Consider the following 22,853-nt stretch of genomic DNA (forward strand, 5'->3'; position numbering starts at 1 on the left):
CTGATGGTCAACGGTACCGCACACGAATTTCCCTATGCACCCCATATCTTCAGCTTGGTTTCTTACTTATCACTTAAACTTAATAACAACTATAACTTATTAACTTTAACTTAATTTACATGTTAAATTGTAGGTAACGCCCATCAGGTTACATAACTTAATGTTTAAGTTTAGTAGTATACTTACAGCTAGCCGAAAGGGCTGGCAGCTCAGCAATGCTGCGGTACGGAACCACAGCGCTGATTTTCAGCTGCAAAAATAAGGGAAAAACCGGCCAAGAGCGTGTCGGACACGCCCAAAATAGGGTTCCGTAGCCATTACGGAAAAATTAAGTCATATTTTTCTAAGAATTTCGATATTTTATGCGGAATCTCCATATTGTTTAGGTATATTTTATACCTTAGGCTGCTATTTACTCTTAAACTACTAATAATTCTCAAGCAAACTTAACCGTTATAGTTTTCCTTGAAAATTTGATATACTTACTACCATCTCTTTTTTTTTTTTAAATTTCCACCCACCGGTTTAGATTTTAGAGGGGACGCTCGATTTTAATGAAAATTTGCACTTCAAAGTTGAATATTTCTCAAACAAATCGCTGAATCGAAAAATCGTCTTATCAAACCCCTAATACTTATCTAACAATACCCCACACTATAGGGTTGGATGAGAAAAAAAAACAACCCCACTTAAGTCTATGGGAGGTACCCAAAAAAATTTTTTTTTAGTTTTTTATTGTACCTTTTTGTCGGCATAGTTTACATATATATCCGTGCAAAATTACAGCTTTCTAGCATTGATAGTCCCTGAGCAAAGCCGCGGACGGACGGACAGACAGACAGACAGACATGGCGAAACTATAAGGGTTCCGTGTTTGCCATTTTGGCTCCGGAACCCTAAAAAAATGGTACATGCTTTTTTGACACCTTGAAAATATGTTATACACGTTATACAATATGTGCCCTCTCGAGAATTCCCGTTATAATTTAGTAATATCCCGGAATTTCAGTTGAACTGCTGGGCGTAATGATTAACGCGCGCGAAACCGCGAGTAAACACTAGTTGTTTCATATGAGAAATAGTGTATTGCTTTCAAACGTAAGACAAATATTTTGTTTTAAAAGATTCCACAGTCTCTAGGATCTCAAAGGCCGTCAGTGCCAGAGCTGGATTGGTAATGACATCCCTTTGTACCACTCTCAAAGCTCTACAGAATGTTCACGAAACGGCCGATGCCGATTTCTCTCATAAGTGTACATGTGAAAAACTAGACAACTATACACACAGCGTGTATTTTTGATACATCCACAAAGTAAGGATAGTTAGTGAAAACCATAGGTGTCTTTTTTCATAAGTGCTTGGCTATACCTAAATTGAATAAAGATATTTTGACTTTTGACTGACTTTGCAACCTAATAAACATATTTTCATTATGTTTTAGTAAAAAAGTGCGATTTTTTTCTCCTTATATAATAAAATGAGCACGCAATGCGTCACTACGTGACCATTACTTTTTTATTTTGAAAATTAATTAGAATTTGATAATTAATGCTAAACTTAAAAATTATTGCAATACCGCTTCACAGCATTAAAACCAACATCTGCGTACTTTTTGTGGTTGTATCAAATATACACAATGTACACGAGAAACAGAAATGAAATTTTCATGTACACTATGTAATTTATTACACTTTATTCCATCATAACTCCATTTTAATTTTGCAAATTAAAATTACGGGTTTTTCATCTGTCTAAATTGTTAGTGGGTTGTAGTGGGATTTCTAAAAAAAAAATACAATCGATCCGTCAGTTAGACAATCTATTAAAAATATTGGAAATGTAATTTTTCTTTTGTCAATTAAAAAAAAGTATTTTTTTTGTTTACTTAAACGGAACGTCACTGACCGATAACCGAACTCTGACGTGCTGTATCTTTATTATTTTTTAATTGATTGTCAGAATAACCTAATCAACAAGAAGTTAGAAAACCCCCGACGTTGTCACTTCAAAGTTCAATATCTCAAATGAATGAAATATATTTATTTTGCATAACATTATGTCATAATAGGCGGTGATAAGTTTAAATTTCAATTAAGTATCAATAATGTCAATTACCTTATAGAAGTAGGCATGCAAAATGTTCTAGTGTAAATAAAGCTACAGTAGAAAATGTTCACATTTCGATGTCATTAACAATTAAGTAGCTAGCAATTTATTAAGCCGCGCGCTTCTTGCGTTGGGATTCATGTGCGATATAGTAGTAAAGTAGTGACTATTTGCTTTAACAAAGATACATAATTCAGCGATATAAATACATGGTAGTGGAAGAATTTTAAGTTTTTTAAACATAGGCCTGCATGATTCCCTATTTTCAATGCCAGTTAAAGCTCTTATACACTTTTTTTGAGCTTTGAATGCTCTTACAATTTCTCCAGAATTACCCAAATTATGACACCATAGCGCCAGACTGAGGAAACATAACCATGGTAAGCATAGCAGCAAGCAAAACGGCAGAACGATTTTGATAAAACATGTCTGAGAACCATCGCTAGAAAACCTGCTTTCAAATATAAAAAACGGCATTCAAATCGATTCATCCCTTTAAGAGCTATGGTGCCACAGACAGACAGACGGACACACATAGCGGTTAAACTTATAACACCCTATTTTTGCGTCGGCGGTTTAAACAAAATACATGGTCATATTTTCTGCTAGGTACCTAATCTAACTGACAAACTACTTTTTTCAGGACACTACAAAAAACTAAATTCAGCTGTCTGTTTTAAAAAAAATCAAAAAAACTTATTTGTAATAATACAGTAAAATGATCTTAAAATTAGTAGAGTCAGTTCAGTCCAGAATCCCCTGAAATACTCGAAACCAGGCATCCATGAAACTCAATTACATTCCTGCTGTGGTCAAATTATTTCGTCTCCGTAAAAGGTCGGGGTTTCAACGACACCCGGTTTAATTCAGCAGGAATATTTGGGGCCATCGCTTGTGAGCCGTATTTTTCGGATAATTGTTTTGACCGCTTTTTGTGTATTTATTTAGGATTCATCTACTACATTTTCGTTTTGAAGACACATGTCACTTTAAGAATAGCGCCATCTATCGGAGCGTGGTGGAACAATACGTACAATACAATACAGTGACTCTTTATTGTACACCACATATAGTAAGCGATACAGAAACAGGAATTTATTGGCTATATAGGTTTTTTTGCTAAGACTCATTATCGTTATCATGTTACAGTAAGTGAATAATAAGCGCGCTCTATCGGAACGTGGCGGAACCCTTTTTTAAATTAGACCTGAGGCCGTATTGCCTAATGTTTCTGACGGTCGCGATCGCTATCAAATGACAGATTTCGCATACAATCACTGTCATTTGATTGCGATCGCGAGCGTCAGAAACGTTACGCAATACGGCCTCAGAGGTCTATGAGGGCTATCGTTTTTTGTCTCACTAGATGGCGCACTGTTGCGTGAGGTTTTTAAGTATGGCTTTCAAAGTCTGTTATTACGGGTGTGAAAACAAAGTTTAGATTAAAATCATATTTAATACACCTTAAAACCGTACCATAAAAATATCGAGCATGCCATAGTGTTTTATAGTCCCCGTTTTGTTAGGAAAAAAGGGAGGACATAGGTTTCCGAAAGACAAAACTGTCTCAAAACACAGACATTCATTGCCCCGGAACGCATATTTGCCATAATTAATTTCAGATATTGCAAAATATTCACAAAATTATTCTAATTATAAATAAACCCGCGTAGCTCACCCAAAAACTATGAGATTTGACATTTCGGAGACCTCACGCTACACTAGCGCCTCTAGCGGCGAATTCACACGCGATAGCCCTCATTGCGTAACGTTTCTGACGCTCGCGATCGCAATCAAACGACAGTTTTCGCATACAAAAACTGTCATTTGATTGCGGTCGCGAGCGTCAGAAACGTAAGGCAATACTGCCTCGGACTGCCCTTAAAACAACATCTGACTACGCCTAGCTTGTATCTAAATCTGACATGTTTCATGATAGAGGAACAATTTTTTATTCATCCACGTGAACGAATTCGCGGGATATAGGCAGCTTGAAGGATTCTCAAAATGTGATTTGGTTTAAAAACATTCTAATAATTATGAGCTAAATGTTTATTTAAAAAAAAATTGAACGTAAACGACTTGTGTAACATTATATTTAGCCCTTAAATTGACAAAATTGAAAGTTCATGATACAAGGTCGTCGTTACCTTAGAGTCTAAGAAATTCTACAAAAAAATACAAGGAAAGGTAGTCTTGTAACACTGCCAATTTGAGGGTTAACGAGAAAAAAATATAAAATACAATAAGTAATATCTTATAACACCGATTACAGTAGCTGCCTTTCTGTGTTAGGACTCTCGACTCGGTCATAGCAGGAAGTATTATTAGTTCCCATTGTTTGTTAATTACAAACATTCATCAATCATAGAAACACAACAGCTATTATTACGCTTAATAGGTACAGGCAGCTGCGGCAACGTTATACTACTCAATATTTAAAAAAAAACTAGCTAAACCAAATAACGAAATTATCTGTATGTCGTAGCTCTATTAAAAATAAAATATAGAATAACAAATAAATTGCAATTATTCTGTAAGTTGGCCGCAAAAGGCTCTTTTACGCGTACGAGTATCTTTATACAATACAATAACTCTTTATTGCACACCAACACAGTAAGCAGTACAGAAAACACAGGTATATACATAGAGATTTTCTAAGGTAAGCAATAAGCGCCCTTATCGCTTCAGAGCGATCTCTTCCAGGCAACCTTTACAATGGACAGAAGTAAGGAATACATTTTAGCAGTTGGTGCAATTTACAGTAGATTAGAGCACATAAAGAATACATAAAACTAACACATACACAACAAATCTAAACAGATAGATAGGTAGATAAATACCATAACAACATAATTATAAATAAGCTAACTATAACATTCATACGCAAGATGACAGATAGTGCTCTCTAAGCATAAAAAAACATGCACAAATTTCACATTACGTTTGGAATATAAGACGGATACTACAATTCTACTTGCAATTTGCACCTCGCTGGAATGCGAAATCCCGCTTCCCAGCTCCCCTTCCCGCGATCGCCCAATCGCGTCAGTCCGGTTAGTATCTTGGTCGCCGATACGCGTCTTACGAATTTTCGTCTCCTATTTATTGAATTGTACATTTTTGAACTGTTCTTGTTAAGACGCGATGTGCAAACTTAGCTTGGTCAGGTAGTACTTAGAATACTTGTAGTGGCATGTATACGCAGTAATATTTGTCCAACTGTACCGCAACTAAATTAATTAAAAAACATGCGGGTGGCCCTAAAATCTATGGCACCAACTGTCATCTAGCATTTTACTCAACGAATGAGCGATTAAGCTGTTAACTAATTTAAATGTCAAATAAGTAATTGGTACAAAGTGCTTTGAGTCATAAATGACAGAGAATTCGTAAATGTGACTCGCACACTTGCCTATAGCCCATTAAAATTAAAATTATATGGCGTTAAAAAATATAATCTAAACCTTTAAACGAGCAATTGTTGTACATATATTTTGGGCATTTCGGAAACGACTCCAACGATTTCGATGAAATTTGGTATACGTGGGGGTTTTCGGCTATGAAAAATCGATCTAACTCGTTCTTATCTCTGGGAAAACGCTGGCTACCGAGTTTTAGCCCGAGCGGAGCTCGGTTGCTAGGTACTATATTTAATATCAATAATGAATCTTGATACTTCCACAAATATTGACAGGTCTAAACTTTTTTTTATATAAAACGGGGATCCAAACGCTAATATTAATTTATTTTATTTATGATTCGTAAAAGAATATTGTTTGTTTGAAACAGCGACAGATTAGATTAAGCTCGAACAGACCCTGACATAGTCAAACCTAATTTTCATAATCCACCACCCGCGTACACAAGCGTGACAGACGGTGGCCATTCCACGCGAGTGGCAACCCTCAAGCTATCCGTTTGGTTAGGGGACCGGGGGTGACTACTAACTAGGGCTGTCACCCAGTGGTGACAGTGGGTACTACAGTTAGTACCCACTGTGTTGCTGGTTACGGAAGAGATTGAACCACGAGATTAGATGCACATTTTCTTTTTGACTCCTTCTTTCTGACAATTTACTTCACTAGACCCTTTGACAACATTTCATAGCAATTTAAAAAAGCACTCAACTTTACCACTCATTCTTTCTTCCACAGACATATTGATGGATATTCTGATCATCAGCTGAAAGATTTCTGTTGAACAAAGGCTTTAAGTTGCTATACACATAAACGGACCGGCATAAATCGGCACGGCCGAGTGGTAAAATCGAATATGTGTAAATGAATTTTTGGGAAAATAGTCGTTCGATTTCCTCTCACACTTTCAGATTAACAGAACAAGGTACAGTAATAGTTTCGGGTCGGTTTGGTTGATCAACGAATACTGCCGAACCGAAAGTCAACCCGGTTATCTGTGTGGCATTACGTATGACGCCATAAAACACCATAGCACTACCACTTGCCAACTGCGTTTACCTGTTATTCAAAACTCTCGCCATCTTCACTGGTTCGGTTTACCTAACAATGCTATCTTCCGGTCCGTGGTCGTCAGTTGAGTGGTTTTTCTTCCAATGGCAATATATTTTCTGAGCGATGAGACCAACTACTTCAACTTACATAAGAATGCTTCGAGTTACGTTAGTGTCTCAAGATCTTAGGCTAAATCCCATATTCCGGATAATAAACCTGCTTTTAACTTAAGTACTTACTTTAGGCGCATGACGCATCAGCGTCTTTAACACTTACGATTTCTTCCTCAGACGTTTCGGCATCGTGGACAAACGGTTCTGCGTGGAGGGGGGTTCGCGGTGCGGCAAAGGGGAGGGGCTATTTGTCTTCGCGGCAGAGGGGGGGAGGGAGCTTACTGACCTCCTCAACATGTACAGCCATGATGCCCAGTCCCGGCTGAGCATTGCTTCGAGGACTGGATCTGGTGAGTTGATTGATTCTTCTCGATCCCTGAATTTCAATTGACCTGCCAAATAATAGTTGACGCAATCGACGCCGCGGGTAAATCAAATCAGATAATTGTGGTGAGTTGTTCGAAAATAATTATATTGGTGATTTTGAATCTCGCGCTATATTGATCGCTGGCATGAAGTCGTTGAGCGTAATGGTAACCCTCTCAAGTAGCGAGTCCTGGAATCGAATCCAGCCTACCATTATTTTCGGGATTGACTTGCGAAATTATATTTATCATGAGTTTTATGGTGATGGAGAACATTATAAGGATACTTGCGAAGAAGTACTGTGGTGTGCATGTGTGGGTATAAAGTTCCTAACCCGCATTAGGCTCGCGTCGGACCTACGACTCAAGCCTTTTCATTCTGTGAAGAGGCCTGTAACCTACAATAAAACTATTCAGGAAAATATAGTGAATCTGGTGCTCTATCGATCGCAGATTTTATTTCACTCCAGAATGACCTAGATAATTAAAAAAGAATAACTTCCACGAAGATCTCTCAGACCAGAAGAATAATTTTAACACTTTTCCTTTCCAGTCTTGGAGAAACGCTTCTCCGACACAAGCAGCATGGAGGACGGGTTCCCCTCCCTCCGCTCCGTGTCGCCCTGGGCGCCGGGCTCTCAGACCATGCACTGCCTGTCAGAGCTGGACTCCAGCGCGGAAGACGACAAGTTCAGGAGACCCACTTCACTACCCCGCTGCTCCAGTTGCATTGGCAAAATCAGCCATTTAACTAGGTGAGTCTTCTTTATCTTTAGCCCATGTCTCATTGGCATATGTCTCATTTCCTCTCCAATTTCCTTCCACTCAGCTAGATTAGAAGTGAGCTAACTTTGGGGGCGGCAGACGTGAACTTGCCTTCGAAATCCAAAAGCTTAATGGTTACTTGACCTGAAATGTATATTTCAGAACTAAATTATTGTTATTATTATTTTAAAATTTATGACGGTGGAAGCATTCTACACTTCCACTGAACGTAGATATAGTTTAGATATAGTTAGTGTTTAGTATTGTAACTAAGGGACCCCATACATCCCTGTATTTCTTTTATTATTATTTTTTGTATTTTTTTTCTTTAATTGTATAATATAGTTTTTAAGTATTTTATTTGTAATTATATTTTTATGAAAAAATTACTTTCTGCCAAGTTTCTTGCGGCGCATTCTTCTTGGCAATGATGGTCTTTCCGAAAGCGCTGGTAGTTTAAAAAAAATGACGTGTAAAAGTGCCCATTGCGGCCTATTTACTGAATAAATCATTTGAATTTTTAATTTTGATATGACTGGAACTTAAATATTTTTGCGAAGTTGCATTTCAATGAGACATTCTGTCATAAGGTCGTATAGACCAGAGGGTCTATTGCGTAACGTTTTTGACGCTCATGATCACAATCAAATCCATCATCCAAAGCTAATTATAAATGTACTCATACACGAGTAAACCTCATACTTACACGTTGTCTTCCTCTTTAGTGTGCGTGACTGACGGTACGCCTTGCGACTGTGGACACGTTCGAGCCACGCACACATAGACTTGTCGTGCGGATACGCTTACAACTACAATTATAAAATGCGTAGGGGCGCGCATTGATGAGTGAACAGATCTGTAGCAATCTGACAAGCAGACGATCACAATTTCATCTTTAGCCGTTGAATTACTTAATTGTATGTGTTTTGCTAACAAAATGTCATCAATATTTTCAGGGGTTCGGCAGTTGGTACGCCCGGGTCGATGATGTCCCCGGCGTGGACGATGGAGGGTATTGCGGAGAAGCGGTCCGACTCAGACCGCGCGAGCATCTACTCTCGCTCTAGCGGCAGCGCTTCGGAGTACTCCGTGCCTCGCGCTATCGACAAGCATGGTTAGTATAGTAGTTTGGCACGGAGTAGCGTTCTGATTTCAAACGCGCGAGCCTTTACTCGCGTTCAAGCGGCAGCGCTTTGGAGTACTCCACATATCGCGCTCTCTTTAATTCGGGTAGTAAAATAAGCTGCGAAGTAACAATCCAAAATCGCCCGTTAGAGCTTCTATATACTCGATTTCTAGTGGCAGGCGCTTCAGTTATCTGTGTATCATGCCGTCTCCAATTCCGGTTCGAAACTGTGGGCTAGCATTCCAAATTCGATCGTGCAAGCATCTATTCACGTATTGGCAGCAGCGCTTCGGAGTACTCCGTACTTCACGCTCACTAGAACCCCGCTTGTAATGTATGCTGCGGATAAAGATCTTCGACATCGTCATTTCAAAATGTGTCTTAAATTAGGATACAATTTTTTTAGAATTTTCGTATTCGCGAAGAAACATCGCTAAATGAAAGTACCCTTAAAGCTGCAACAGCAAACTTTTTTGAGTCAGGTTTAAAAAAGTTTCAAGAGTTAACTAAAGTTTACTTCATCAGAGTCGAAGCGTGGCAGTCCTGTGTGCTGCCCATCCATCCCGGCCAAAACTGGCTGCCAGTGCTGGCAAGCCAAGCCGTGCTGCTGCCGCAAGAAGTTCAGCGGCCCCTATGAAAACTACGACGTGCCAAAGATCCCCATGCCATTGATACAGGTAATCTATTAAACGACTTATTTTGTCTTCCAATCCTTCAAATTATCCAAATCATTCCAATAATTTTAGTGTAAAAGATTAGTGAATACTCACACTAATTATAAATATACAGAGCGGCAAAAAAATTTGTGCCACTGAGTATATTATGGGCGTTTACTCTGGGTTCTAGGCATCAGAAAATTAAAAAAAACTATGAGAGATTTAAATAATTGGTGTCCGTTATCTCACCTCATGAATAATGCTAATGCCTAATAAATGACAACCACTGTAACATTTTTTTTTTTTTTATTTTTTTATTTTTTTTAATTTATTAAGGCAACAAACAGTCACATTTAAACATTGCATTTAAGACATGATAAGGTATAGACCTGGAGTGCCATAACAGTAATAAAGCATACATCGGTAAACAGGAATGGTAGATGCGATAAAATGGCAATTGCAATTGAAGTAAAAACAGGTACGATAATAATCCTTATACACTGAAAAACAAAAACAGTTAACCATTCTTATGGAGTTAAACAAGAAAATTGGAAAATTGGAACTGCGTGCGATTACTTAACATTTAGATGGCAAATAACACGGTTCTTGAAGTTAATACAGTTTCTTTGGGCAAGAATATCAATGTGAGACAAATCTTTGTTATAATAACTGAGACAACGGTTGAAGTAAGAGTTAGTACAATATTTAGTGCGGGAGAACGGAATTGAGAACAATTTTTCATGTCGTGCATTGCATCGAGGAACTTTGAATGAAATATTACCAAGCAGTGAGGGGGAGTCCACATAACTATGAATTATTTTAAAGAGGAACATCAAATCGAATTGAGTGCGTCGCTTTTCTAAGGACAACAAATTATGGTGAGCTAAAGCATTGAGGTACGAATTGTAACCCCTGCCCATTCTGTAGTCCAGAGCATTTAGGAATTTTCTTTGAACTCGTTCAATTCTACGAATGTGACATTTAAAGAAAGGACTCCAGATTATACATCCAAAGTCCAAAATTGACCGAACTAGGCTAAAGTATAAAATTTTATAGGTAATCTCTTGCCGAAAAGGCCTACAGACCCGTAGGATAAAACCAAGCTGTCTGTAGGCCCTTTGGACAATACCATCAATGTGGACATTAAAAGTAAGTTTGCTATCTATAACCACTCCCAGATCCCGAACTTTCTCAACCCTATTTAATTTTGCACCGTTTAATGTATAATCATGAATTATATGATTAATTTTACGGGAGTAAGTGATAACGAAACATTTATCAGGGTTTAGAAATAGCTGATTAGCGTTGCAAAAATCAAAAAGCGAATTAATATCGGCTTGTAACTTAAGGCAATCGTCAGAATTAGTAATAATTTTATAAATTTTTGCATCATCTGCATAAAGCAAGTGATTACTATGTTTAAAACATTGTCCAATGTCATTAATATAAAATGTAAAAAGCAGCGGTCCTAAATGGGACCCCTGAGGAACCCCAGAGGGGACATGAAGAAAGTCAGATATGAAACCTTTTATAGACACAGCTTGGGAGCGGTTAGTTACGTATGATTTTATCCATCTAAACAAATCACCGTGTATTCCGGCACTCCAAAGCTTCTCCAGGAGGATACGATGACTGATTTTATCAAAAGCCTTGGAGAAGTCGGAGTACACGGCGTCCACCTGACACTTGTTGTTAAGTGCTCTATATATAAAATCACTAAAAGTCACGAGGTTAGATTCTACAGAACGGCCCTTGAAAAACCCATGCTGGTTTGGGGATATATAATTTCGAATACAGAATGAGAGCTCACTAGTTACAATTTTTTCTAAGATTTTACCAAAAATGCATAGCTTAGAAATAGGTCTATATTGAGAAATATCTTCCTTTCTATTGCTTTTTGGTACTGGTGTTATTAATGCCTGTTTCCAGCGTTCGGGAAAAATACCTGTCAAAAGTGAACGGCAAAATAAATAAGTAACCGGGACAGTTAGCTCCCCCGCGCATTTACTCAACAAAATAGGATGAATTCCGTCTGGTCCTGCGCCCTTATTTACATTAACTGATTTAAGGTGCGTGAAAACAATTTCAGAATTAATTTTAATAGAATTAATGTTTAACGGAGAATTTTTATTTTCCCCAAGGGGAGGGTTGTTCATATTTGTGTCAGGTGGCACAAATACAGAGTTAAAGTATTTATTGAACATATTACAAATTTCGTTACTGTCAGTAAAAGTTCTGTTTTCGTACTTAAACGTCTGAGGATATCCTTGGGAGTTTCGTTTAGACTTCACGTAAGACCAAAAATAGTTAGGATTTGATTTGATTTTGGTTTCAGTCGCATGAATATAAGAATCGTAACAGATCTTCTCTAATTCTTTTGTCTGACGCCTAATAGACGAGAACTCGTTATAATAAGAGGGCTCCTTGTACTGCTTCCATTTTTTGTGAAGCTTACGTTTTTCTTTCATAAGTTTTATTAACCGTTGTGAGAACCAAGGAGGGTAACTACCGGCAGAGCGTAGTTTTTTGGTCGGAACGTGAAGATCTATGAGATTATTTAGAACTCCATAAAATAATTCAACCTCAGCTTCAAGTCCGTCGCATTTCTGAAATTCCCTATACCAATCAAAGTCCGAGAGTCCAGCCCTGATAGCCTCAAAGTCAGAATGATGAAAGAGCTTTTTATACGTAGTGGCGTTAGGGACAAACGATGGTGAATACGTTACACGGAGGTCTATGTTAAGAGAAGGGTGATGAGCATCCTCTGGAGTAAGCGGATGTGAACATCGAGAAGTTTCACAGGAAGCATTACTAAAAACCAGATCAAGAATCCTTTCATTTTTATTGAAAATATAATTGTATTGGTTTAATTGCGATAAATTCATGAAATCTGCTACCAAAGTCGCGGGGAAGTCATCATTAGTAATAATACTCATACCGTTCATGTCAGGCTCGTAAAACCAGCATGCGTTAGTGACATTAAAATCACCAACTAATAAATAAGTGTCATTAGGGTATTTGTCACAAAACTCAAAAACTCTTTGAAATAAGGAAGATAATAAATTGATATGATTGGGTCCATGAGGGATATAGGCACAAATAACATGGAGATAGGATGACAATTGTCGCGAGTCCTGACCGCGACCGGAAGCGCGCGGAGCGTCCGCCGGCCTTGTAGGTATGCTCACCCACAGCTCATCGGCCGGGGCCGGCGCCGCTAAGTCGTGTCTTAGCTCGGGGCGCAGCGCGCCGCGCACCGCCACCGCCACACCGCCTCCGCGTGATAAACCGCTTGCAGAAGCGTTACGATCCCCTCTAAAAACTGTGAAACGGGAATCAAAGTACTCTGAACTACAAAATGAGTCACTAAGCCAAGTTTCGGTTATACATATAATGTCATAAGAACAATTAAGTACATTAGTAAAAAACTCGTTTGATTTGGTCCTCAGACCCCTCACGTTTTGGTAATAAAACGAGATATTTAAGTTAGCTGCGAATTCTATAAAATAATGATAACTTTAACTTATTAGCAATGCACGCATGAATTATAATGCAACCAAATAACAACCGGTTCGAGTCGAGCCGGAATTTGAAGTAAACAACCGTTGTTTTAAATACAGAAATAAACTTAATATCGCACAACATAAGGCTTAAATTAGCGCCCAGCAAAGAAATAAATTCTTCAATAATAAAAATAAACGAACAAGCAAACAAATAATAACGCACTCTGCAACAAGATAGTCACTTAGATATCTTTACGAGATCACTCTCGCTAGCAATTAGGACTGGCTTTTGATCTTCACTTTTGAGAACTAGGATTTTGCAGTCTCTTATAAAAACTTTCCTGAAGCCCCGTTCGGTAGAAATTTTCCTCACGTCGCGAAGGAGCAATTTGTTTTCTGGCGTTAAATGTTCACTAATATATATAGTGTGAGCAGGCCCATCGAAACCCAGGTCAGCCGTGTTGACGCCTCGCCTAACCTTTACCGCTGACAACAGCTCATCTTTGCGTTTCCGCTGTGTAAATTTGACAATTATGTTGGGAATTTTTGAGGCACCCCGCTGCGTACTCTCACCAGAAGTAGAATTCGTAAAGCGGCGTACACGATGAATGGTGTCGACATCCCAGGCAATAATGAAAATCCCACTTTAGTACATATCATTTGTAAAATGCAATTTAGATTTTCACTTTTCTGTAGCGGAATCCCTGCGATTTCGAGGTTATTGATGCGGTCCCGTTGCTCCTTTTGAGACAACTGGGATCGCAGCTGAGTAATAGTGGATGACATTTCTTGTACTCGCTCAACCAGTTCGTCGTGTCCAGATTTCAAAGACTCCAAATTCTGTAAACGTTGATCAAACGCAGCCAACTTCTCATTTACGTTACGCACATCGTTTTTCACTTGTGTAATCTCATGCTTGAGGTCATTCCGGGTCTCTCGAAGCTCGTGAAGAATAGTGGAAAGAGATATTTCTTCAACCTGTTTATTTCCTTCACGGACGGGAGAAGCACGGCACCGAGAGCACCGCCATGCTTTTTTCTCATCACCGTCCCACTTTCTAAAAACAGATTCCCTTATTCCAGCACACTCAAAATGATGGTCACTCTTGCAATGTTGACAGTGAACTCCGTCACTGACCAAATCCAAGCACTTAAAACAATTACTGCTCATAGTTGTTGACGAATGGTAACGCGTTAATTAAAGAGATAGGTAGGTAACTGCATAGAAGCAATGCGCAATGCGTTCGCACGCTACCGCTCCCGCGTGAACATCTTTTGCTAATGACATAAAATTGGCAGTGGCGGTGACCAGCACTCGAACGGTTACGTTACTTAGCGACTAAATTGAGCGTTTACTACCGCCAGAAGCTTCCCATTGGTCTTCCATATTAAAACAGATTTAGAGGCTTAATTCAATAACACACTGGTGAATTTCCCCTAGGATTTGGACGTCAGGTAAATAACATTTAGGCAAATTGAGATAGGACTCCGGATGTAGCTACCTTCGTGAATTGCCAAGGGAATATAATCGTACAGATTGTCTAGTTCAAGCATAAAAAGAGTAAACCAAGGTTAAGGTTCCGGTCATGATATTCATTGAACAGCAACTCAGCAGTCTCTCTCTCTCTCTCTCTCTCTCTCTCTAATATAATGGTTAGTTGATAATAGCTGGTGTAGTTGAATTTAAATAGTGAGATTTTACTATATTTCCAGGAGAGTTCCCAAAAACTACATCGCAGTCTTAATCGAATTTGAATGAAAATCACTTGTGCAAAATCACATATTGCCTCCTATCCAGTCGTCAATCTAAACTCAGGTGTTACAAAGATAAATAGATTTTATTCAAAGACTTATCTTTGTTTTTCAGGAACACCCCATTGACGGCAGCGACGCTACGAGCTTATACGATACACCAAAGAAACTAAAATGCCTTCTCAACCAAACCTGCACCTGCAGTGAAGCCAAAAACCAAGACACAGACACTGTAAATAACGAAACACACTCAAACTACGTAAACGTAACGCCTTTACCAGAAAAACCAGCCATCAGAGTGCATAATTGCAACTACGCCAATGTAGACCTTTCTACTACTTTAGAAAAGTTTGAGAGCTCCCTCCAAATACTCAGAAGTGCTGGTTTCAGTCAAGAAGAACTAGATGCTTTGGAAGACATACCAGAAAACGACGACGATATGTCCACGGCAACGACTAATACGGTACATCCATCCGCTGAATGCTGCAATGAACATTCGAATTACATGAACATGGAACCATTAGAGATTAGTACTTCCAGCAACAGTAATAAGAACTGCTCTGATAACATCAGCAGGATAAGCCACGTGTCCGATCCGACGCAACATTCCGAATGTGATACGATCAGCACAAGACGCTCCAGCTCCGCCGATTTCACTAAAAGACATTACGACGACTTCAATCAGTGTTTCACGCCCACTGTTCTGCGTAAAGCGCGAAAAAACGAATGCATCAACGAAGGTATACCGGTTATCAACGAACCAGTGACACCAAAAGAAACCTTCAAGCCTCCAGAGACTAAAAGCGAGAGTACTTTTGTAACTAGATTCAGGGATGCTGTTAAAATCAGACGATCTTCCAGTGTTCCCAGTAAATCTGATAAAAACAGGGATTCGTCGTCGTCCAACGACTCGGGGGTATCAACTGGGTCGCTGAAGCATCACAAGGGTGATTTCGACTTTGAAATGCCAGTGACCAATGTGAAGAGTTCTAAGAAGTACCTGAAAAGCAATAAGCCAATCAGAAGAGCATTGACGCCAGTACACGGACCATTCGTGAAATCGAATTCGTCAGACCCGCTGAAGAATCTGACGTTTCACTTCGAGGAGGTTGCGACGATGACGAAATCGAACTCGTGCGACGTTGACACCTTGACGAGACGGAAGAAGAGACATGGTGAGTTTCATTGCTCATTTTAGCTCACTAATGCCCCGTTTCACTAAACATCGACACGTGTTGTGTTGTGTAAAATTGTTTAAATAACTACTTACTTTCGGAATAATTCTGATGTAATCTTGTCATTTGTATTTTATTAACTATTCTATTTTCTTCTATTATATTTTAATGAAGTAAAAATCTACATACCAACATTGCCAGTTAAATAAAAGTTTTGAAATTACATTTTCAACGCAGCTTCTTTTGTTTTTGACTCCACTTATCTTCTTCAACAGACGCAGACATAACAGCGCGGCACAGCCAACTCACCAACAAGAGTACGTCCAGCGGCGCCTCCGACACATCGGACTACATGGAGTCCCTCTCAGTATCGTCTTTCAGTTCTTGCGATGTGTCTGCTGACCGCCACGCGGCAAGACCTCGCTCCGGCAAGGAGTATGCGAGCATAGACCGGGCCACGTTGGCCAGCGTTTGTGACGTTGGGTCTACTGCTTAACTATCATCATTAGCTTGAAGATGTTCACTGTTGAACAAAGGACGCCCTTAGAACGCCACAATGAACGACTGGTTACTTAGATCTACTAGTTGGTCCTCAACTGCCGCTATGTCGTCAGTCCAGCTAGTGGGAGATCTACCACTGCCTCGGCTTCCGGTTTGTGGTGGCCACTTCCGAACCTTTCACCCCTAATGGCTGCTAAACTATAAGCGACGATGACCATTTTTTAAGATTTCCAAGTTGTGTCCGATTATCTTGGATATTTTCTACTTACCTACTTCTGGAATTTGGTCGTATGAAACTAATTTCGATGTGAATTAAAAGACATTTTTATCGAGCATGATTTGGGTCAATTCGACAATTGAGTCAGGTTAATACGCAACTCTTTGCGACATAATTTCGTGTACAGTAACTTAAGTAAGTACTTATAAAACTTCTAGGCAAACATTATTTGTTCCTATGTAAATAGGTAAGATTAGTTAATTAGTAATACCATGTTATACATTTAAATCATCGTGTAGTAGCGTGCCAAAAATGTAGCAAGCTATTTATAAATGGTACCTTAATTTACTTAAATACACACGGCGTTCATAAACGACCTTGACTTTGTCTTAATTCGGTTCCTCTGTTTCGTAGAAGAATTAATTTTCCATTGGCAATTGTATGAACGGCGATCTGTCGTTTTGATAACGCCTATAAAACATAAGACGCTAAAGTATACTTTGAGACGTTTGGTTACCGAAAAGTTCCGCTAGAAGCGCTGCCGTTTTGCCCGTAGTAATTGAGAATGTAAACGCATTCGAGGCAAAAAACAAACTTAACTATAGAGACTGGTGTCCCTATGCCCTAAAATCACGACAAAATGAGTTAATAAATATTTTTAGGATAAAATTCAAAAGACAGTAACCCATGAAGCACTATAATCACAGGTCTTTTACAAAATTAATTGAAACTTCGTATTCCGTCCCTCTCACGCTAGTAGTATTAAACAGAAGAGTAAAAAGTGATGGTGTGATACGATCTTAGAATTTCGAAGTGTTATAATGTTTTTAATGAGATTTGTGATACAACTCTGATCACAGGACGCTACAGAGGCGATTAAAATTACTATCACCCATCTATCATCAGGCACTCTACGGGTTATCGAAAATGCTATATTTAATTTAATTCTGAAGCATTTAATTTCCTAAACGTTTGTTTTAAATAAACAAAGACTATGGTTGAGCCGTGTCTGATTTAAAACGTCGAACTTGAAAGAGATAGACCATGTAGGGACGTTTAAAAAACACCTCGTTCACAAAACGTTACGAATATGTGTTTTATTTGTCAAAGTAAATATAAATAAATAAAGAAATCACATTATATATTAACGTACAAATGAACCAAATTATTTTTTTTACAGTTTTTTGTGGCAATCGGGTCTGAGGGGCTACTACGAAACTTGCAACTCGAAGTTCGTATTGCACCGTCCCTTTCACTCGCGTATTAAATGACATAAGCGTCAGCGGGACGGCAACATGCGAAGTTCGATTTTTACACTTCGTGGTATAGTAGGGCCTGTTTTTTGCCGGCGATCGGTATGCTACTAATAGTTTTATGTAAAAAAAGCAGGTAGTTATAATATGTGAAACAATTTAAAGTATGTAATTTTTAGGATAATACTATAGTTATTTATAACGTTTGGAATTTAACTTAATAAGGTTAAAGGTACCTACTTTAAGGTTTTGATAGTTTAGTACTTAAATTATTTGTGCCTTTTCGTACAATTTCTTAGAGCTTTTATTTTATTTGTGTTACCTTACTTATAGTTTACTACTAAGCGTAATATTATGCAATATACATCAAATTTTCTTGTGTTAAGTGTCGCGCATATATATGTGCGAAATATACAAATGTTTATTCATTGTATAATAAATATTTAATATTAGGTAACGAATGCCTCATAATCTAGAAGCAATAGCTTATGTACTTCCAGCATAAAATATGTATATACATACCCGCCAAAAACTAGGGATACTAATAATACAAATATAATAAAAATACATTTTGTACTACAAAAATGCTTCAAAGATGGTCTTATCCTGCCAAATTAAATAATTAATGTTATATATTTTGTAAACATACATTTTTCAGCAACTAGAAATGTGGCATATGTTTTCTACTTTATTATCTTTGTTCGAATAAAATAATTGATATATACTTTATTCTCGTGTTCTTTATGATTCTTCTGCATTTGTGTTAGTACAGTTCATGCTGAAAATAAGTTAAGTAATTTCGGTATTCCATGATATTGTAACGCCATTAAGTAATTGAATTCAAAGTGGAGAAAAATAACAGTTCCATGGAACAAATAGAAATGCTTCATGAAGCTATGAATTTCTTCTGCGCAGCTGCGCAAAGCTGCTATTTTAAAATGAAGTTGATTGGTGCGCATGATCGTGGCAGGATCGCTCCCACGTCCCCATGAGACATGCGTCTCTCTTCCACTTCCGCGCCACTACACAGACGAAGTTCATATGCGGATTTAATCAAAATAATATGACATTGTGTCACGTAGAGTCCGATGCTGGCGACCGCGACCGGCGACCGCGACACACGACCGCTTCCGGGTCACGCGATGCGCTTAAGTACGAGTTTATATGATACATTGATGGATGCAAACAATCGAATCACGCGACTAGGTTCATACTAACCGGTGGGTCGCGCAATCCCGTCGCAGTCGCGTGTCGCGGTCGCACTTAATAAACTTAATAAGTAAATTTTTGACATAAAGTGCTTGATTATGTTAATTATTTTGTACATAAAATGTTTATAAAATAATTTAGGGATATTTCAGCAGATGATTACGTTAGTTTGACGGAACACGCATGTAAAAAAAATCAGTGGATTTTTTGACTCACAATGTAGTCACGTACTTTCGACGCCGTATACTTTCTTTGAAAAATCGTCCACTTTATGTAAACATTTTTATGTTTTGTTGTTTACATAACAATAACAAATATTAAAAGTTTAGAGGGGAGTTTAATCACACTATCATAACATCTCTGCTGCCAAAATATTCTTGATTAATTTTACGACACGATGTAGAGTATTTGTTTTTTTTTTATTTTGTTCTCTTTGTTGTCACATTCAGAATTAAACACAAATGTGGCTGAAACATAATTAGAAACGATTGAGGCAAAATAGTAAGAATTGAATATAAAATATGCCTAAATACCATAGTGAATCAGATTTTTTTCGATGAAACTAATTAAGTTAGCTTTAACGATTGAAAAGTTTCAGGTGACTTTATTGTATATTGTCCATCATTATTTTCAAAGTTTATGTAATTGGACAGTCTTTGGCTAGACTGACCGATGGAGTTAGAAACAGAAAGGCCACATTGACTAACAAAAGATGAGGTTATGGTTAGTCAGCGAATAGAGCTCCTTACCTGTCGTCAGATAACATTTGACAGTCGATCAGCTGGGAAGCTGTGCATAAAATTGACATAACACAGCTATAGACGGATAGCTGATATCATTAGTTATGAAAAAAATCGAATATGAACGAAGTAAAAGGTTTCAGAGTATTTTCTTACTATTTTGCCTTCTTTTTTGGTAGAGTTTGGGTTGCTTTTTCATCTAGTCAGAGAGCGTGTGATTTCCACTTACAATCATTTCTAGAGATTTACGACAAGAGATACTAGTACAACATATCCTGCCAGTATTGCGAAATACAAGCTGAATCGCTATTTTGTGAATCTTTGCTGTGTTAAGGTACCACTGTTGGCGACCGCGACCGAGTTGCGCGACCCACCGCTTAGTATGAACATACGCGACGTAGTCACTTGCATCCATCACTTCTTCATGTAAAATAATACCTACTAAGCAGTGGGTCGTCCAACCCGGTCGCGGTCGACAACATCAGAATTCTACCTGGCTGGCCGAAAATGACTGCGACATTATCGTACAGTCAAGGAATTTAATTCATGGGCCACATTTCAAAGGAAAAGTCATTACGACTTTCCTTGTTAATTAATGCAATGTCACTATGACGTTTACTGTGAAATGGTTCCATGGTGGCCAATGAATTACACTCCTTGACCGTACCACGGGCAGTGAGTCACTGCTCCGTCAGTGGTAAGCCAGCTGGTAGGTGAACAAAGCGGCTGCAAGATGCGACTTTCGGATCTGTTAGATAACAATTAATATATAACCAGTAATTTGTGTTGATAGGTCTACCTAATGTATTTCTAATATGGCGGTGGCTCGACCATGTGGTGACCTTAAGAAAAATACACTTGGATTACAATATTGAACGTAAAACTGGCAGTTTTTACCTCTAAGGTATCATTTTGATGTAAAGCGACCGGGGCACGCGACTTCGACTGGGACGTGCAACGCAGTTGCTTGTATTCGCCGTGAGTCGCGCGGCGCGGTCGTCGTCCAGTGTCGCGGTCGTCAACATCAGAATCAGAATGCTACCTTTAAATGACAATGATAAACTTTAGTGGACCCACACACTCATGGTTTTGGTGTTTGCTTAGGTGGTTCGTTTCTGCACAAAATTTTATATTTCATGTAATATAAAAATATTTTCTTAACTCTACGTTTAAAGAACGTTGTCATATTTTAAAACGTTTTGTAATATTGCATCTGAAAAGATAAAAATATAGTGCATTGAATGATATTTTATTTGTTTTTCTTTAACCAGATTCTAGCCAGCCTTTAACTATTTGACACACAAGTAACAAACCTCTTAAGCTCGTTTAAAGTCACAAAGTAATGAACATTATTATTGTTACTTGCTTACAGCTTTATTTTCCACTTAACACTTATTAAAAACTTCAGAGCATTAAAAAGGGATTTAGAGCATTAAGTAATGTCAAAATACCACAAACGGGACTTATCACTCTAAAACACACGATTAATAGGTATTTACCTCGACGTTTCAACCACATTACAGTGGCCGTGGTCACGAGTAGACTCACCTACTAAAATTTAGAGATTATTCATCTTAAGTTACAGAAATGGCTGCTCGAGCGCTGTGCTGGGGGGCGCTGGCAGTGGTTCTGTCCACGTGCCGCGACGGATCGTGCTATGAAGCGACTTGGCCTGCTTGAATAGAATAGAAACGTTTATTCGCACTTCGCAAATTACATACAACACAAAATAAACAAGTATAAAGTTCATATTAATCTTAAGAAGGTATTTGCGAAATCGCGAAGCGGTCTCAGCTCAGCATAGTGCTGGCCGTAGAGGCCAACGCTGGTCTTCCGCTGTGACCGCTTGGCGACTTGCTTGCTCTGCCTCCAACCCTGGATCGGTAGTGAAACGAGGAGAAGCCGACCGCGATCTAACCTGGTTAAATATAAAAAGCTGTAATATACCTTCAGTAACAACGAATAAATTGGTTTATTCTGGTTTAGAAGGATTAAAGCTAGGAAACAACAATATTGAATCTTTTAAAATCGATATTACGTTCGTCTCCCTCAGCTCGATGAAATATCTACATTTTTTAGTAACAGATTTTTAGGGAAATAGTTACATCCAATTATATTCCAGAACTGCCACGAGATAATTCTCATTGATTTTTCTAATAATAATGTCGGAGACACCGGCCGACCTGTTGCAAGGGCTGAATAATTTGAAACATTTGCGCTGAAACTGTTCTCTGCATGAAATGGAGGATGGAGGACTTCCTATTCAATGGATTTATTTAGATGATAACCGTATAACACGACTTGATTATCAGGCTGCATTCGTCAATCTATCTTCTTTAATTAATTTGGGAATAAGATCCTACAATCTACATTATTTACACGAAGACTTATAAAAGCCTCTTACTAAAATAGAACATATCGATATGACGTCTAACAAAATAACACGTATTCCTGAACAATTCTTTCAAAATAAGTCCCAATTATGGCATATCGATCTATCTAACCTTATTGATCATATCCCTGAGAAAGCTTTTCTCAGCACCATCTTTTTCTTTCTTGTTGTTTTCTTGCTGTATCTAAGAGACAACAGATTAGTTTATTTACCCGAAAAGCTTCTCAGAGCTTCAGAATCAGAACAACGGATTGAGACTCAGTTATTTTTACTTTGATGGGAACCCGTGGTCTTGTGCATGTCTTGATGAACTGCTGGTCGAGCTAACAAAAGTGGGACTTTATTATGACCAGACCATGTACGATGAAAAGCACGAAAATTTTACAATAAATGATAGTTTTAAGTGTCATCGATCGACCAATAGCATTTTATGAAAGAGATGTATAAGAAAGAAGGCACAAAAAAGGCGAGTAGCGTGGATCGAAGGCATCTAAACTCACGTCGCTTAA

General features: G+C 38.4%; 1 protein-coding gene across 1 annotated transcript in view; it reads left to right on the forward strand.

Moving 5' to 3' along the window:
* LOC141441077 (uncharacterized) overlaps window positions 1-21,199 on the forward strand; it is a 356,648-nt gene extending 335,449 nt beyond the window's left edge. The window contains 6 exon segments of the mRNA XM_074105714.1: window positions 6,869-7,041; window positions 7,610-7,811; window positions 8,778-8,935; window positions 9,473-9,624; window positions 14,973-16,032; window positions 16,308-21,199. Coding sequence (XP_073961815.1) covers window positions 6,869-7,041; window positions 7,610-7,811; window positions 8,778-8,935; window positions 9,473-9,624; window positions 14,973-16,032; window positions 16,308-16,528 — 1,966 coding nt within the window. The 3' untranslated portion in view covers window positions 16,529-21,199.
* Window positions 21,200-22,853: the final 1,654 nt, after the last annotated feature.

Source organism: Choristoneura fumiferana, chromosome 23, assembly GCF_025370935.1.
Source record: "Choristoneura fumiferana chromosome 23, NRCan_CFum_1, whole genome shotgun sequence".
Taxonomy (NCBI): Eukaryota; Metazoa; Arthropoda; class Insecta; order Lepidoptera; family Tortricidae; genus Choristoneura; species Choristoneura fumiferana.